Below are 20,172 nucleotides of genomic sequence, written 5' to 3' on the forward strand. Positions count from 1 at the left end.
ATAGAGCATAAACATGAACATGGCCAGCTTCTCTTTCATTTCTGTCCTAAACTGGTGACCTCTAATTTTAAAACATAACCCCCTTGTTCTGGAATCTCCCCCATTAGGAAACTTCCTTTCCTGTCAAGACCATCCTGGATCTTATACAGTTCAAGCAAGTCACCCCCCCCCACTCTTAAATTCTAGTGGACACACACTGTCCAACCTTTTCTCATAAGACAACCCATATATTCCAGATATCAATCTCCTCTGATCCACTTCCAATGCATTTACATCTTTTCTTGAAAAAGGAGACGAAAACTGCACACAATATTCGAGATGTGGCCTTATCGATGTCCTTACTTTTATATTCAATTCCTTTCAGTCTTCTTAATTACTTGCTGTTCCTACATATTAACATTTTGTAACTCATGTCCCAGAACACCTAAATCTTTCTGCACTTGGATTGATGCAATTGTTCTCCACTTAAGTACTAGTCTATTTTTGTGGTCTTCCTGCCAAAGTGAAATCATGTGTGCAGTTTTGGTCTCCTTATCACCAGAAAGATATTTCTGCTGTAGAGGGTGTGCAACAAAGGCTTACCAGACATGTTCCTAAGATTGTCCTCTGAAGAGATATTAGGAAACTGGGCCAGTATTCTCTCGTATTTCAAAGAATGAGAGATGATCTCGTTGAAAGTATATAATATTTAAAAAGGAGAGACAAATAGATGCAGGTAAGTTGTAGTAGAAGCTCATCATTTGAATATGTTCCAGATAAAGTTTGATAGATTTTGGATTAGCAGGATCATATAGGGTCATGGAGATGGGGATGGTTTGGGTAAAATGACTTGAACTGTTGGATCAGCCATGATGGTATTGAATGGCAGCGTAGGCCTGAAGGAAGCAATGGCCTACACCTGATCCAACAACCTATATATGTGGTACCTTGTCAAGTACAGTTCCCCTTTATCCATAACTTGTGTTGTGAGATCAAAGAACTTGAATAAGTTGGTTAAACAGTATTCCCCTTTCATAAAACCATGCTGATTCTTCAAAATTATCAAGTTTTTCTAAGCACCAGCTATAACTTCCTCAACGTTAGGTTCTAACAGCTTCCTCAGGTATCAAGGTGGCCAACAGCTTCCTGTTTGCTGCCTCCCTCCCTTCTTGTTCGAGGTGATTATACATGTTACTTTGCAGTCTGACAGAACATTCCATATTTTAGAGAGGTTTGGAAAACGAACTTCAACATGTTTGCTACCTCACACACCATTTCTTTTAAGAAGCTACGGTGAAACCCGTCAGGACCCAGAGAAATGTCATCTTACAGCTCCATTAGTTTACTCAGTACTGCTTCCTTCATGATTGTCACTTCACCAAATCCCTCTCTCACTTCCACTCCTGATTAACAACTATCATTGGAATTATCTTTGTAACATGTACAGTGAAGATAAGAGCAAAATACTTGTTCATTTCATCTGTTACTTGTTTATAAACTACCCTTCTCACTCTCCAGAGGACAACTCCTATTATTTTCCTGTTCTCTTTTTAAATACCTACAGAAACACTAGCTTCCTCTCATAGTCTGGTTTCTTTTTGCTCATTAATCTTTTCGTCATTTTCTGCTATCCGTAAATTCTGACGAAGCATCTGACCTGTCACTCAACTTGTGTTTTTTTTTATTAAATTTGATACTTTCCTTAACTTATTTAGTTAACCACAGATTAAATCCCCAATTCTTAGGACTTCTCCTTGCATTAGGAACATACTTATTCTGAGTTGACTGAAATATCCCTTTAATGTTAATCACTGTCTTTTATTAATCTATCCCTTAGCTTAGTTTCACAGTTCACTGCAATTTAGTTCAATTTTCAAGCCCACAAAGTTGCCCTTATTTAAAGATTGAAATAGGAGTCTTAGACACAATCTTCTCCCTTTTAAACTGAATGTAAAATTCAATCATACTATGATTGCTGCTACCTAGTAGCGTCTTAACTTTGTGGATAATTAATCTTGTCACATTACACAGATCTAGTAGAACATGTCGCTTTAAGAAATGATCCTTCTCCAGGCACGGTGGCTCTGTGGTTAGCTCTGCTGCCTCACAGTGCCAGTGACCCAGGTTCAATTCCCACCTTGGGCAACTGTCTGTTGGAGTTTGCACTATCTCCCCTGTGTCTGCGTGGGTTTCCTCCGGGTGCTCCAGTTTCCTCCCACAGTGCAAGGATGTGCGGGTTAGGTGAATTGGCCATGCTAAATTGCCCATAGTGTTAGGTGCATCAGTTAGGGGGGAATGGGTCCGGGTGGGTTGCTCTTCGGAGGGTCGGTGTGGACTTGTTGGGCCGAAGGGCCTGTTTCCACACTGTAGTAAATCTAATAAAAAATCTAATCAATAATTTGATTTTCCCAGTATCTATGTAAATTAAAATCACCCATGATCATCATTGGCCCTTTATCACAAACACCAATGTTTGTGTTCTATAGTGTGGTTACTGTTTGACAGCCTGAAGACCAACCCTAAAATCACTTACTTCCCCGAATATTCCTTAATTCCAACCAAACCAATTCAACATCCTGATGTCCTGAAAAGGTCACCTCTACAGTTGCGCAAATGTCAACATGAATTAACAGAGCCACTCCTGCACTTTTACCTAGTTTCCAATTCTTCTTTAACGTTAAATACCCATCAATATTCATTTGTGTCTGTTTATACCTGTCTTTATTTCTTTACACTTGCTTTTACATCTTTATTCTTGATTATACCTTTCTTGTTCTATGTTTACGTGTTTGTATGTGTCAATACTTGCTATATCTCCTTATATTTGTCTATACTTGCTATGATCTGTTTAAATTTCTTCCAACATCTGTCTTTGTGTTGGAAATCATGTCTCACTAACTTGATTGAGTTTTTTGAAGATGTATTGAAGAGGATTGGTGAGGGCAGAGTGGTGGACGTGATCTATATGGGGGTCAGTAAGGCGTTCGACAAGGTTCCTCATGGTAGACTGGTCAGCAAGGTTAGATTACATGGAAGAGATAGAGAACTAGCCAGTTCGAATGAAAACTGGCTAAAAGGTAAAAGGTAAAGGGGTGACCTTATAGAAATGTATAAAATCATGAAGGGCATGGATAGGATAAGTAGACAAGGTTTTTTTTCCCCAGAACAAAACTAGGGGGCATCGGTTTAAGGTGAGAAGGGAGGCACCTTTTTCACACAGATGGTGGTGTGTTTATGAAGTGAACTGCTCGAGGAAGTGGTGGAGGCTGGTACGATTATAGCATTTAAAAGGCATCTGGAGGGTGTATGAGTAGGAAGGCCTTGGAGGGATATGGACAAATACTAGCAAATGGGATTAGATTTATTTAGGATATCTGGTTGGCATGGACAAGTTGGATTGAAGGGTCTGTTTCCACGCTGTATATCTCTATGACTCTGCGTATGTTTCTATCTGTGTTTACCTGTTTATAGCTTTCAATGCCTTTAAGAATAAAACAGCGAATTGTAAGATTAAGGTTAGAGAGGGAGACATCTATAAACAAGTTTGAATTATGAGCAAGAATACGTGTACAAGGGCTCCAAAATGTGGCAACAAGCAGGTGCCAAATTGACAGACCGATGGAGTTCCAGACCAATAGGAATTCATACTGGAACACTGCAGAGTGAAATAGACAGGCCTGCTAAGTTTCAAGTTGCTGTTAGCCAGGTTTGATTTGATTTGATTTGATTTATTATTACCAAATGTACTGAGATATAGTATAAAGTATTGCTTTACATGCTTTCCCAGGCAAATCATACCTTAAGTAAGTACGTTAGGATAATAGAACAGAATGCAGTATATAGTGTTACAGTTGCAGAGAACATTCAGAGAAAGATCCACTCTAATATATAAGAGGTCTGATCACAAGTCTGATAACAGAGGGAAGGAAAGTGTCCTTGAATCTATTTGTACATGCTTTCAAACTTTTGTATTGACTGCCCAATGGAGGAGGGTAGATGACAGTATGACCGGGGTGGGAGAGGTCTTGGATTAAGTTGCTTGTTTTCCCAAGGAAGTACAGATGGAGTCAATGGATGGAAGGCTGGTTTGCGTGATGGACCGGGCTGTATTCACAACTTTTTCTTGCTATCTTGGGTAGAGAAATTGCCATACCATGGCAGGATGCATCGAGATAGAAAACATTCTATGGTGTGGTTTCAATATTTAGAGGGTCTTTAAGGATATCAAAGCATATCAGAAGATGTCTAATACCTCTGCTGAGTGATGACATGTCAATGAGACCCAGGCAATGTTCTGGGGATCTGGGTTCAAATCTCACCCCAGCTTAGGGTGGTATTTGAACTCAATAATAGCCTAGAAATAGGAGTCTAATGATGTTCTTTGGGGGGCGGGGGGGAAATCTGCCATAGGACACCCACATTGGAATTTTCAGTTACTCAGAACCCTTCAAATTGGAGGCAACAATCTCAAGGGAACACTCAAAGAGGAGCAGGTTAAGGAGTCACTGATACAAAAAGAAGCACAACATCTTTAAAATAGAAATCAGGAGATATTGCTTCACAGAGTTGTGAGGATTTAAAGAAAATTTTCAATGTTATTGGCTGTGACAGAAAGTATCAAGTTTGAAACTGGATTGGACAGGTGCTGAAGGGAAATGGGAAGCGAAAAAGTTATCCAGAATGTTTGTTTACATGGAGGCTAAACATCCATAGGGACTCAGCTGTCTCTGTGTTCTCTACATTTCTATCAATACGAAGCCAACAGAGAGTGATTGCAGATGGAATTAAACAACAAAGCTTCTAGACACAACTAACTGAGAGAAAGATTACGAAGCAAAGTGACAACCTACAAACCTGCAACAACTGAAAGCCAAACTCAGCAGAGTGTCAGTGAACAGAGTCTCAGGCTCTTACCTGTAATGCCTGGTGGACCGGGGAGACCTGGATATCCATGACCTTTCTCACCTCGATCGCCCTTCTCTCCTTGTTTTCCTTCATTTAAAAAAAAAATGCAAAGATTGGGTGAGATTCCAGAACCGCTACAGAACTTCATCATCAGTTAATGTACGATCATTGAACTTAATTCACTACAATAATCAGCAAAGGGTTCTACTTGACCAGCATATTGTTTTTGACATATTGTCCTAAAAAGAGTGACTTGGTTGAAGGTCGGTTTAGTTCAGTTGGCTGGACAGTTGGTTTACGGAGCTGAGGTTACCATGAAGGACTGTCCTTCTCAACCTCTCCCCTTGCCAGAGGTGTGGTGGTCCTCAGGTTAAATCACCACCAGTTATCTCTCTCTAATGAGAGTGGAGCCCCGTGGTCTCATAAGACTATGGCGACTTGACTTAAATGATTTGGGTTTCTGAGAAACTTCCATCATAGTACATCAGACAATTCAAGCTATGATCCCACAAGTGGCCTGGTTGTAAACTGCTCCTTGTTAATATATCCCCATCCTTAACATGCCTTTGTCACAACTAGATAAAAAATAAAATGCCCTCCACTGAGCCCTAATATCTCTCAGTCACAGTCAAAGACGACTCCCCTCCCTCCCCCCCCCCCCCCTAACTGCAACTGTTACAATTCCATTTACAACATTAGTCATCCTATGGGCTCTCTCACCAAGGTTACCAATTCAGGACTGCATAAACTCAGACACATGAAGTAGGTGCTCTCTAGGAAGCAGTTTCTGGCCACCCTACACTCACTTCAGAATCCTCACAGCTCACAGACGAGAGATCTTCAACCTGTCAGTACTGAACTGGAGCTGAACTGTGCAGATCTATAACAAGTGGCCTATGTTAATGCAGCAAATAGATATACAGGTGATTAACATTAATTAATTGAGTAGGTATAAAGAAGGACAAAGAGGGAGGGCCAGAGTAAGAAAACAGCTGCAAGACTGACTCGTTAATAAACTTTATCCACAAAGAAAGCTTTCTCTCTCACTGACTGGATTGGACCAGGATTGACATTAAGAGTAGAGGCTGGTTGTCTGAAGGTGAAGATAGGAAACTCAGAGCTCTTTTCAGTCCAAACATTGTAAGTGGAGTTACTTTTAAGAAGAATGGCTGAAATCAAATGCAAAGTATCTGGATATGACATTCTACTCATGTTGTGTGAAGTTGAACATTACGATGAATTTAAAAATGAAGTGAATAATGGCCAAGGGTTAGGACTTTACCTTGTCTCTGTACTTCCTCCGAGAACAAAGATCGGAGGTAATGTATTCTCAACAAGTGGATACTGAGAAAGATTTGGAAATGCTATTAAACTTTATAAAAAGATGACCTATTAGAGAGAGGCATGGACAGACTTTGATAAATTTAGAAGGCAGCAGAACAGATATTTTATGGAAGTCTGATTGACTAGGCTGAGGGGATAGCAGGAACGTCCTATGAGCAGACATTGGTTCAACTGAGCCTGTATTCACAGAAGTTCAGAAAGGTGAAAGGGGATCTGATTGAAACATATAAAAATTCTCGCCAGGCTGGACAGTTAGATTTAGGAAGGAGAATGTTTTCCCTGGTTGGGGAATCTAGAACCAAGGGACACAATGTCAGGATACAGAGTAGACTATTTAGGACTGAGATGAGGAGGAATTATCTCACCACAGAAGGCTGTGGAGGTCAGCCACTAAATATATTTAAGCATGATGCAAACACATTTTTAGATTTAAAGGCATCAAAGGGTTTGTGGAGAAAGTGGAAATATAGCATTGAGACCGAGGATCAGCCCATGATTATTGTGAATGGTGGAACAGACCCAAAAGGATGAATGACCAATTCCTACTCCTGACTTCCATGTTTCTATAAAATGGAATTTAACAGACCACCTAAACATTTGCAAAAAGTCTACTTGGAGATTCCCCATTCAGTTCTTGCCTTTAAACAGTTGGACTCTGTTAAGGTGTTAAACATGGACGGCCTGCTAATATCAAGTGGAGTTAGATACTCAATAAGAAAGACATTTTTGGAACAGAATTCTAAAGTCTTAAAAAAACTTTGGAAAAAAATTATTCCTGGGGGCTTACATGGGTCAAATGTGGCATTAAGCATGGCACAAAGAATGGAGCATTATCTGGTAGTGGCAGTGCAGACCACCCAGATACAGGCTGAAAGTGTCAACAAAAGAAGAATTAGAACCAAAAGAGATGAGGATATCTGGAAATAAAGAATGGGGAAATACAATAGAAAAAATGAACGACAGGAATGTGTGTGGTACGATCAACAGGCTCTTTTTGATGCATTTTGAGATAGCATTATGCAATGAATTGTCGTAAATGAAATAACACTTTGAAAGGTTTTTGAAATTATGCACAAGTTGAAAGGTTGGGGAGGAGAAGATGGTGACACTGTTCAGGAAGGGGGAATTGTACTAGCTACAGTCCAGTAATGAATGTTTTAGTTATAGACTCATTCAATTGTGCTGTGTTGGACAATACAAATGTGGAATGGATGTAGAGTGCCTTTGTTAAAATGTTATGGAGAAAATACAGGCCCGAGTGAAGTGAAGGAATTTGAGAGTTCTAGATGACAACAGGTTTGAGATGACAACACACTGAGACCACAAGAAACGCTTGTGATTCAATGTGAAATAGCTGAGGCAAAACATTTTACGAGCAGAGACAGGGCATCAAATACCATTATTGTTCATCAGCTGACTGTGAAAAGGGGTCAGATGAAACTTGACATGTTTTTGTGAAGTCACTTTCCACAACCTGAATGTTATTGTATTCCTTTAACAAGATCTAACCTCTTTTATAAAAGTATTAAGCAGGTATAAATGGGATCAGGCATAAATGGGATCAGGAAATAGATGTTTAAAGGAAAAGAGGCTAATTTCAGAACCAGGTGGTCACAATCTAACAATACGGGTAGGCCACTTAGGAGTGAGGAGAAATCTTTTCACCCAGACAGTGGTGATTCATGTGGAATTCTCTGCCACAGGCAGTAGTTGAAGTCAAAATACTGGATGTTTTCAAGAAAGAGTTAGACATAGTTAGTGTCTGAGAGCCTTCGGCCAGCTCACCATGTCAATGCCGACCAACGAACACTAAACTATTTTAATCCCACTTACCTGCACTTGGTCCATAACTAACATACCCTGGCATTTTATGTGCTCATCCAGATGCTTCTTAAATATTGTAAGAGTACCTGCCTCCATCACCCTGTCAGGCAGCATGTTCTATATTTCCACCATCCACTGGGTGAAAAAACTGCTTTCTCAGATCTCCTCTAAACCACTTACTCCTCACCTTAAACATATGCCCTCTGATATTATACATTTCTGCCATAGGGAAGAGATTTTCAACATTGACTTTGGCTGCGCCTCATAATTTTTTACACCTCAATCAGATCACCACCCAGCCTCATCTGCTCCAGGGAAATAAATCCAGTTTATCCAGTGTGTTCATAACGGAGACTTTCCATCCCGCGCAACATCGTGGTGAATAATCTCTGCATCCTTCCCAGTGCAATCACAACATTCCAAGAATGTGGCAACTAGAATTGCACACAGTCTTCCATCTGTGGCCTAACCAATGTTTTTTAAAGTTTTAATAAGACTCCTTTACTCTATTATTCTATGCCTCAGCTAATGAAGGCAAGCGTCCTGTATGCCTTCTTCACCACCCTGTCTACCTGTGCTGACATCTTTTAGGGATCTATGGATCTGTACACCAAGGTCCCTTTGATCCTCATGTATCCCTAGGGACCTACCACTCATTGTGTATATCCTTCTCTTATTAGGCTTTCCAAAATGCATTACCACACACTTATTAGGATTAAATTCCATTTGCCGTTGTTCTGCCTAATTTACAAGCTAAGCAATATCAGACTACAGCCTGAGACCATCCTCTTCACTATCAATAACACCCCCAATTTTTGTGTCATCTGCAAATATACTAATTATACCTTCTATTATTCACATCCAAGTTGTTAATGTACATGACAAAGAACAAGACTCCCAGCAGTGACTCCTGTGGTACACTGCTGCTCAAAGGCTTTCAACTACAAAAACAGCCCTCCATTGTCACCCTCTCCCTCCTATGTGCAAGCCTATTTTGGATCCAGTTTGCCAAATTATCTGCAACCCCTTTGGCTCTTACATTTTGGACCAGCCTTCCATGTGAGACCTTGTCAAAAACCTTACTGAAGTCCATATAAACCATATCCTCATCAATATATTGAGTCACCCTTTCAAAAACTCAATTAAGTTAATCAGACAGGATCTTTCTCTGACAAATCTGTGCTGACTATTTCTGATCAAACCCTGTCTTTCCAAGAGTTGATTAATCCTGTCTTCCAGAATTTTTTCCAATAATTTCCCTGCCAGTGACATCAGGCTAACTGGCCTGTAATTACCTACTGCCCTTCATGAACAAAGAAGCATGTTAGTATCCGCTTGTCATCTGGCATTTCACCGGTGGCCAAAAAGTATTAAATATCTCTGCCAGGCCCCAGCAATCTCCTCCCTTGACTCCTATAGTAGCCTGGGATACATCTCATTAGGCCCTGGGAATTTATGTACCTTAGCATGGTCTAGAACCTCACCATCTCGAATAAAATCTCCAGCTACAATATCTTTCTCCTCTGTGAATACAGATGTTAAGTATTCATTAAAGATCTTATCCCCTGCACAGGCTGCCTCGTTGGTCTCTAATAGATCCCACTCTTTCCCTTAATATACTTACAGAAAGTTTTGGGGTTTTTCTTGATCACAAAGGTCTGTCAAAGATATTTCATAGCCTCTCTTTGCCCTCCTAATTTCCATTATAAGCAATCTCTTACACTCTCTATTCTTCTGAAGGAACTCCCCTGTTTCTAATGTGTGGTATCTGACATGTACAGAAGGCATATGGTGTGTTAGGTTTCATTGGTAGAGGAATTGAGTTCCGGAGCCGCAATATCATGCTGCAACTATACAAAATGCTAATGCGGCCACACTTGGAATATTGTGTACAGTTCTGGTCTCCATATTTCGAGAAGGATGTGGAAGCATTGGAAAAGGTGCAGAGGAGATTTACCAAGATGTTGCCTGGTCTGGAGGGAAGGTGTTATGAAGAAAGGCTGAGAGACTTGCGTCTGTTCTCATTGGAAAAAGAAGGTTAAGAGGGGATTTGATAGAGACATACAGGATGATCAGAGAACTAGATAGGGTAGACAGTGAGAGTACTTTTCCTAGGATGATGACGTCAGCTTGTACGAGGGGGCACAACTACAAGTTGAGGGGTGATAGATTTAAGACAGATGTCAGAGGCAGGTTCTTTACTCAGAGAGTGGTAAGGGTGTGGGATGCCCTACCTGCCAATGTAGTTAACTCAGCCACATTAGGGAGATTTAAACAATCCTTGGATAAGCACATGGATGATGATGGGATAGTGTAGGGGGGCGAACTGAGAATAGTTCACAGATTGGCGCAACATCGAGGACCGAAGGACCTGTTCTGCGCTGTATTGTTCCATGTTCTATATGTTTCTTTTTCTTTATCTAACTCTCGATATCCCTTGACAATCTGGACATTCTGCCCTTGCCCTTAGATAAAGAAAGAAAGTAACCTGGGTGATTTGGCAGTGGATAAGAATTGGCCAGTTGTGTGTGAAAACATCCCTGAATATATATAAAAAGAATCAGACTGAGTTGTTAATAAACCCTTTCCACAAGGAAAGGTTTCTGTCTCACTGACTGGCATGAATCCTGATTGACACCCTGCACATACAGGACAGCAAATATTGGAACATTAATAAATAAGATGTTGAAGATGCAGATTATTATTTATCGTGTGTGTGCAGGGCCTTCATATTCATCCACCATACAGGGATTGCTTTACCTCTTACCTTTGGGCCCGGTATTTCCGATCTGGCCTTGAACACCTGGCAGACCAGGTAAGCCGCGAGGCCCAGGAATCCCATGGTCCCCTTGTTCACCAGAAAAGCCTGGCTTTCCAGGGGGTCCAGGGGGCCCAGTCATCCCTGCTCCTCCCAGTACTGCTCGTTTGGCACTGACTGCGACTGCGGCTAATTGTTCTGTAACACATCCAAAAAATGTGATTCAGTATGAACTGTTCAGACACCACAGATACAGTGATCAGCGTCCTGTCATTCTGGTCACATTATCAGATAAAGACACTTGCAAGAGTTCTTTTATAGAGTAGTATAGTAGCTGGTTTATTGTTTATTGTTGTTGTTATATTTTCATATTTTTGTAATTTTATAATTTTGTAAAGATTTTCAATAAAAATACTTTAAAAAAAAGACACTTGCTAAAAGGAAAATTGTCAGATATTCAGGACAACAATACATCATGCACTAATATTCTGTGACTTACAGACTGAGTGGGACCCTCACACTGAGGATTGGTGTGTGTCAAGCTGAAATTGCTGAGCTCAAAGTTGAGTCCAGAAGACTGTGAAGTTCCTAATTGCAAAAGGACTTATTGTTCCCTGAGCTAATGATAAGAGTTAATGGAGAGGTGCTGTGGTCCGAGGGCAGACAGGTCAGAGTGGGAGTGAAACAGAGAATTCAAATTATGGGTGGCTAGAAGCTCAGTGTCACACTTTCACATTAGGGGCATGCGCACAGGGCAGGGAGGGGCTAGCAAACAGTCACCCATTGTGCATTTCATTTCCCCAGGGTAGAGCACTCTGCACTGTACAGACACAAAACAATAAGTTGAAATTTCTACAAGAAAATTGCCATTTCAACTGGAAGGTATGTTTGGGACCTTGAAAGTGAGGTATGAGGAAGTAAAAGGGTGTTAATATGGGAAGGTGCTCTGGGAAGAAGGCGAGGTGTTGAGGATGATTGAGGAGTAAGTGTAAAGATTAAGGTGCAAGGGAATAAAGTTTTGGTTTTTGCAAAGTATAATAACAATTTACATTTATGTAGCATCTTTAATATAATGGACCATCGCACAGTGCTTCACAGGAGCAGTGTAGAACAAAGTAAGCCACTTGGCTGTATAAGGAAGTGTTAGGTCTGATAACCCAAAGAAGTGTTTCAAAGGAGGAAAGTGAGGTAGAGTGGTGGATGGGGTTAAGGAGGGAGGCCCAGATCTTGGCTGAAGAAAACTGCAGGTGGGGCCACCAATAGAGGAATAGTTATAACTGGAAATGCACAAGAGGCCAGAATTAGAGATGTGGAGATATTTTTGGGGCTGTGAAGCAGGAGGGGATTGGAGAGCTGGGGGGGGGGGGGGGGGGGGGAAAGAGGCGGGGAAGCAGAGAGAGGCAAGGTCATGGATAGATTAGAAAACAAGGATCAGTATTTTAAAATCAAAAACATTGCTAAACCAGCAGCTGGTGAAAGTCTTAGACTACAGTGTCACATGATGTACTGCCATTTCCAAACCAGGAACAAATAAACTAAACCCAGTACAGGAGGCTGGATAGACAATGTCACCATAAAGAAACAGGACAGCAGTGAGGAGAGGTGGTGGTGAGGTAGAGCAGGGTGTGGTCAGTGTAAATGGGAAATCTAACATTGTGCCTTCAGATACAGGTGTAGACAGAAAAGAAAGGATGGGACAAGGACCAATCCTAGGGGAACATCTATTGATGGGTGGCATAGTGGCTCAGTGGTTAGCATCACTGCCTCACAGCGCAAGGGACTTGGGTTCAATTCCAGCCTCAGGCGACTCTGTGTGGAGTTTCCACATTCTCCCAGTGTCTGCATCGGTTTCCTCCCACAGTCCAAAGGTGTGCAGGTTAGGTGAAGTGACCATGCTAAATTACCCATCATGTTCAGGGATGTGTAGATTAGGTGCATTAGTTAGTGGTAAATGTAGAGTAATAGTGTAGGGAAATGGGTCAGTGTGGACTGGTTGGCCAAATGACCTGTTTCCACACTGTAGGGATTCTATTCTATGATTCTACGATGATCTAGAGCAAAGGAATAGGAACAGCAATAGAAATCTTTGCCAGTGATTCTCTAACTACGACAGCAACAGGTGACAACAGGTCTCCCTCAGCCACTGGAGACAGGCTGGAGGAGGATGGTGTGGCTACCAATGTCAAAGGCAGGTCAAGAACGATATTCCGGGAAAGAATGTCAGCCAGAGCCAGAGCCAGAGACACTGGGGTGTGACCTTGAGAACAGCTGCTTCAATACTGTGGCAGGAGTGGAAATCTGATTGAAGAGATTCAACCCTGGGCTTCAACAATAGATGGGAATTGATTTTACAGACTTTGGTGAAGGAAGGGAGGTTGAGATGGGACAAATGTTTGTCAGGATGGAGAGGATGTGGATTGTTTTCTGGAGAAAAGTGAAATATCAGCTGAAGATGTGTTAACAACATCAGCTACATGGGGGACTAGGAGGAGAGTTTAGTGGGAACAGGATTGAGAAAGCAGGAGGTGGCTCTCATGGACATGGTGCACTTGGAGAGGACACAATGTGAGCTCAGGGCACCTTTACAGAAGTTTCATCACATAGAAGGAAGGGACGCAGAGAAGCTACCTGATTGGATGGTTCCATCTTAGTGACCAAGGCTGCACTTACTGGTGGAGGTGGAAATGGATTGGACATGAGAACAGGGTTTAAGCAGACAGCTGGAAGCATGCAGCAAGATCCTGGGGTTACCTGTACAATTCAGGGCTGGTTTTAGCGGACCCGACAGCCTGGGGTTACCTGTACAATTCAGGGCTGGTTTTAGCAGACCCGATAGCCTGGGGTTACCTGTACAATTCAGGGCAGGTTTTAGCAGACCCGATAGCCTGGGGTTACCTGTACAATTCAGGGCAGGTTTTAGCAGACCCGATAGCCTGGGGTTACCTGTACAATTCAGGGCTGGTTTTAGTGGACCAGATGAAGAGCTGATTGTGCTTGAAGAATTACAAGCAGATTTGATGGTGATTAGCTAAATCCTTTCAGGTCTGAGTTCATGAGATTAAAGGGTGTGCAAGGAATAACTTCATCAAGAACTTAGGCGGCAAGATGAAAGTGAGAGTGTGGATGACCAAATCAGTAGCTGCAGAAATAGGACAAATGGAGAGTTAAAGACGAGAGAGTTAGAATGACAGTGACAGACAGACACACTGACAGTGACATACATACAATGACATACGTGGACATAGAAATACACACATTCTGACAGTGACGCAACAGTCTCTGACATTGACTAAACAATCACTGACAATGACACAGTGACACACACACACACACACTAATAATGACATGTATAGACATGGACACACACACACTAACAGTGACACCACACTAACAATGACATGGACTGATATGGACACAGACACTGACAATGACACACATACAGTCTGACAACGACAACACACACTCTGATGAGGACACATGTACACAGATTGTCTCACACATGCACTGGCAGTGATAAGCATGCTCACATTCTGACATTACATAGCACAGCAACTCTGGCAGTGACAACATTCATTAACAGTGACACCATTTTCTGACCAACACACCCATCAACATAGTGCGCGCGCACACATGGACAGACACAAACACTCACTGACAATGACACGCACTGACATGGATGATCACACATACAGTGACAGCGAAAACATAACTTTGACAATGAAAACTAAAATAAGCACACATTGTGTCAGTGACACACAGTCTGACAATGACACACTCACACAGTCTGATAGTGAAACACAAACCAATTCTGACAGTGACACACTCATAAACCGATATTCTGACACACACATTAATATTTGAGACTGCCCAGTAAAACTCAGTGCCTTTTTGTAAAATGTTTTTATAAATGAAGTCTCTTTCAGCACTGACCTTGCATCATTTTCAAGACAACTTCAACAATATGCTGATCTCCTGCATCACGTCCCTGTGGAAAGAATGAGAAATAGATAAGTTGAGAGCCTCAAATTCCTAGACTAAGCAGAGTGGGATCTTGACCATTGTCAGGGCTCATACACAGCCCTTTAAATTCTTTATTGCAGAAAAGAAGAGCATGTTCCTCTATCTTTCTCTAAAATATAATTAGAAGCACCTTCTAAAGGGCTTCAGAATTTGGAAGGAACTCGTTTGCACCTTGCTAGATTGATCCATGTCAGCGAGGCTTGCAGTATCTCACTCGGTCTGCTAGTGGCACTGCTGGCACACTGGATCATCAACAAGCTCTTCACCTATGGCCAACATCTACATGGATCACACAGAATATTGGATTTGTGTCCTCTGCCCGGGCAGATATTCCCAACCTGCCCACTCCTGCCGGACGTTCCAATCCCACAAATGGTCAGTGCTGCAACCCCAGCAACTGCAGTACTTTTGGGTGAAAAAGTTGCCATATTCAGGTCTGTACTCAGAGGTACAAGTATATAAAGGAGTGAGTGAGTCAAATGGGGGGGGGGGGGGGGGGAAGAGAGTAAATGGGTGGGTACAGGAGTGAGCCAGGGAGCCAGGGAGGTAATCACATCAGGTTGGGCTAATGCTGTTAGGTGGCTAGCAATGCAGCCAGGTTAGGAAACAGGGGTAAATGGTGTTTTGCTGGAGTTAGTATTTTGTTAGGGTTTGGGGGTTGTTGGGGTTCAGGGTGTACATGGTGTTCAGAGGGTTGTTGGCATTCTGTTGGGCATTAGTTGGGTAACAACAGAATGATTGGCTTGAGAGTGGAGTCTGGTGCTTTGGCGAGGGGGAGTTGGGTCATGTTTGGCGAAGTAATCGGGTTGTCAGTGGGTATGAGTTCAGCAGGAGAGTGGTGGTATCAGGAGTAGACTGGGCGCGATGCTGCAGTATTCTGGTTTGGAGGGTTCACTGTCAGTCGCCTATCTTTCTCTATGCTGACTCTCAAGCTGGTCTAATTATGAATGGTGGAGGGGAGACCAGACTAGAGTCACTAGTCTGAGGTAACAGGGTGGTTTATTGCTGTTAGCAATAAGTATAGTTTACATTAACAAGAGTGTCATAGTTTTTAAGACTCTGAGGTGCTGTGTAGAATGTATTTGCTCCTCATAGGACCCCTATAGTGTGGAAGCAGGCAATTCAGCCCATCAAGTCCACACCGACCCTTTGAAGAGCATCTCATATAGACCCATACCCCTATCTTATCACCATAACCCCGTATTTCTAATGGCTAATCCACCTAGCCTGCATATCTTTGGACTGTGGGAGGAAACCAGAGCACCTGGAGGAAACCTGCACAGACAGAGGGAGAACATGCAAACTCCACACAGACCCGAGGGTGGAATCAAACCCGGGTCCCTGGTGCTGTGAGACAGCAGTGCTAACCACTGAGCCACTGTGCCCCCCCCCCCCCCCCTTGGATACTCGAGTTGATCTCAACCATCTGCACCCACATCATCAGACCAGATGGAACTCAATGTAACCTTGACACTAACACCTTCAGCACCTGAAGCCTTCTTTGGTTGTCTGACTGCTGAACCAGACTTTCCGGAGTTGTCACGCAGGAAGATTGTTGCTTGCTTAACACTATCTTTGTCACTAACAGGGATTAGAACATTTCCACCAGTCCTGTAAAGTCTATGACTTCTTTCCTGTTGGCAATAAGAAATTCTGTGAAATTTCACACGATTCTTCTTTCTGTTTGAATGAGTCTAGTAAACCCAATGAAAACTTCCCAGTGACTTGTTTGTCAACAACAGTTTGTTTCTGAGCCAGTTATTAACTTGACTGTATATGAACTACCACAAGGATGTCAAGGTCAACACGTGCAGCAGGTTCAGAAGTGAGGGATAATGACCCTGAATCATAGACACACAATTGCATCTTTCACACACTGTGATACAGCACTATTTGGAGCAGACCTTTAATATTAGGAGCTGTTCTTCTTAGATCATGCAGATTAATCTTTGTTAAGTGACAACTTCTGTTTCTTCAGCCATGGTCCCTGATCTCCCAGGATATTGACACTCTTTCCTGTGTCCAGCTTAAAACTGACCATTTGTCCGTAGGAACAGAGGAGGTAGGAACAGGAGTAGGCCATTTGACAACTTGAGCCTACTCCATCATTCAATATCATCACGGCTGATCATCCTAATCCCGGTCTCTCTCCACAGCCCTTTAGCCACAAGACCGATACCTATCATTTTCTTGAAAACACAATGTTTTGACCTCAAACACTTTCTGTGATAATGAATTCCACAGGATCAGCACTCGTTGGATGAAGAAACTTCTCCTCACATGAGTCCTAAAGGTTTACCCTTTATCCTTAAACCATGACATTGGTTCTGGACTCCCCCAACATCAGGAATATTCTTCCTGCATTTAACCTGTCCAGTTCTGTTAGAATTTTGTAAGTTTCTATGAAGAACTCCCTTGCCCTTCTAAACTCCAGTTAATACAGTCCTAACTGACTCAAACTCTACTCATACGTCTGTCCGCCCATCCCAGGAATCAATTTGTTAAATTTTTGTTGTTTCCTTCTATAGCAAGAACATCCTTCCTCAGATAAGGGGACCAAAATGACATGCAATACTCACCAAGGCCCTGTATAATTGGAGCAAGACATCCTTGTTCCTGTACTTTAATCCCCTCACTTGGCAACATACAGATTGCTTTCTTTGCTGTCTGCTGTATCTGCACAGTTACTTTCAGTGACTATTGCACAAGGACACCCAGGTCTCGCTGAACGTTCTCCTCTCTCAATATACAGCTATTCCAATACTAATCTGAATTCCATTTTGCTGCCTCCCATCTACTGACATTAGATTAGATTAGATTACTTACAGTGTGGAAACAGGCCCTTCAGCCCAACAAGTCCACACCAACCCTCTGAAGAGCAACCCAACCAGACCCATTCCCCTACATTTACCCCTTCACCTAACACTACGGGCAATTTAGCATGGCCAATTCACCTAACCTGCACATTTTTGGACTGTGGGAGGAAACCGGAGCACCCGGAGGAAACCCACGCAGACACGGGGAGAATGTGCAAACTCCACACAGTCAGTTGCCTGAGGTGGGAAAGAAACTTGGGTCTCTGTGCTGTGAGGCAGCAATGCTAACCACTGTGCCACCTTGCCGCCCCAATTGACAGAATAAAAGTATAAGACTAATAGTCTGTCTAATAATCATTATACTGTATCCGCCATAAATTTGCCCACTCACTCAGCCTGTCCAAAACTCACATTGCAATATCTCTGCATCCCCCTTACAGCTCACCCTTTTCCCCAGCTTTGTGTCATCTGTAAACTTTAACATAATACATTTAGCGGATGCAAATAAGCTCTGTTAAAATTGAATCACTGAATCACAAAACAGTAACATCTCTTTGAAATGTCTCTGCTAACTATTCTAACAGAGATATCTCACTGAAAGCAATTTTCTTAATTGTGATCTTGCTTTACTTTTTTGAACAATGCATGTTTGAGAGATCACCAGTGTTTCCACTGTTTTAAAACTGCATGTTGCTTCTCCTCAAAGTGACATACGGTTTTACAATTTATTTCTCATTGTCTGTGCTTGTCTTTATTGTTGCAGTTCTAACTTCCGTTAAATGGTCTCCTTCTCTGGGGAAGGATGTTCTTGCTGTAGAGGGAGTGCAGGGAAGCGTTTACCAAATTGAGGCCTTTCTGCCCCACACCATTAACAGTGACTGTCAGCACTTTAAGCTTGTATTTTTGCATTCATCAATGTTAAGTTCTGTTACTCTAAGCTTTCTCAGACATTATCAGCAGGATGCAGACAGCAATATTACAACAATTTCTTTGCCTACCAGTCTTTTTAACTCTTTATTGTTGCCGTATAGTTGCAGTTCTAGCTTCTCTTAAATGATGTCCAGTAGTGAGTGATGTTTTAAGCCTTCACATTCGGTTTCCTTGCAATACTGTATCTCTGTACATATGAACAACCACCAACAGCAAGTACCTTGGCCCTTCGGGTCTGCTCTGCCATTCAATAGGATTTTAACCATAACTCTACATTCCTGCATATCCCTGATAACCTTTCACCCCCTTGGTAATCAAGGATCTACCTACCTCTGCCTTTAAAGTATTTAAAGATTCTGTATCTACTGTCTTTTTCAGGAAGGGAATTCCAAAGACTCACAACCCACTGCGAAAAAAACTGTTTCCTCATCGCTGTTTTAAATGTACGACCCACTAGTTTTAAACATGATCCCGAGTTGTAGATTCTCCCACAGGGGTAATATCCTTTCCACGTCTACCCAGTCAAGACCCCTCAGGATCTTATGAATAGAATAGAATAGCCTTTAATGTCACATATACTCAATGAGTTTAGTGAAAACTTTATACACTGTCAGTTACAGTGCTAACTTAGATACAGAAGTACCGAGGTATAGTCTCTTTAGTTGCAAGATTTAGACAATACAGAAAATAAAATGTCCAGCACTACAGGAATAAATGTTCAATACAGCGGACCACGCTGGCACCATGCTTCCAGCCCACACCAGGCCCTGGCTCCACACGTGGAGACCCCTATGGTAAGAGGCCACTATCAGAGGTCACCATGCCATGCCAGGAGGCTGCTGCAGGAGGCCACTGAACCAGGAGATTGCCATGCAATTTCAGGAGGATGCTGCCCCAGGTCAGGAGGCCGCTAGGGGAGACCGCAGCGCCAGAGGAGGCCAGGATTCACTGCCAGAGGCCAGGATTTGAAGAGAACGAAGAAAAGGAGAAGAAATCACTGAAAGTAAGAAAATGAGAGAGAAACAAAGGACAGGAGGAGCGGACAAGCTTCGATTGGAGTGTCCTACTCCAGCACCATCTTGTATCGTTTCTCCCACTCTCCTTTTCAAGATGGGAGGGGCTCTACTCCAGCCTGTGCAAATAAGTTTCCAATTCAGTCACTCCAGACTGTTCTAAACTCCAGAGGATACAGGCCTATCCTGTCCACCTGTTCCTCATAAGGCAATCCTTACATTCCAAGTATTAGTCTAGTGAACCTTCACTGAACTGCTTCCGAGGCAGCACCATCTTTCCATAAGCATAGTGACCAATACTGTACACAGTACTGCAGATGTGGTCCCACCAATGCGCTGTATAACTGAAGCATAACCTTCCTACTCTTGCATTCAATTCTGCTCATAATAAACAATGACGTTTTATTAGCTTTCCCGATTATTCCTGTATCTGCATACTAACCTTCTGTGATTCATGCACTCGGACACAGATCCCTCTGCATTTAGAGCTCTTCAACCTCTCACCAGTTAGATAATATGTTACTTCTTTATTCTTTTTGCCAAAATGGACAATTCCACACTTTTCCACATGATACTCCATTTG

At 42.3% G+C, this 20,172-nt stretch overlaps 1 protein-coding gene across 1 annotated transcript in view; it reads right to left on the reverse strand.

Moving 5' to 3' along the window:
* Positions 1-20,172, reverse strand: part of col9a2 (procollagen, type IX, alpha 2) — a 213,495-nt gene that overhangs the window by 14,612 nt on the left and 178,711 nt on the right. Inside the window, exons 29-31 of the mRNA XM_072548624.1 lie at positions 14,741-14,795; positions 10,820-11,008; positions 4,894-4,971 (exon numbers count right to left, since the gene is read on the reverse strand). Coding sequence (XP_072404725.1) covers positions 4,894-4,971; positions 10,820-11,008; positions 14,741-14,795 — 322 coding nt within the window. The remainder of the gene's footprint in view (positions 1-4,893; positions 4,972-10,819; positions 11,009-14,740; positions 14,796-20,172) is intronic.

Source organism: Chiloscyllium punctatum, chromosome 27, assembly GCF_047496795.1.
Source record: "Chiloscyllium punctatum isolate Juve2018m chromosome 27, sChiPun1.3, whole genome shotgun sequence".
Lineage (NCBI taxonomy): Eukaryota > Metazoa > Chordata > Chondrichthyes > Orectolobiformes > Hemiscylliidae > Chiloscyllium > Chiloscyllium punctatum.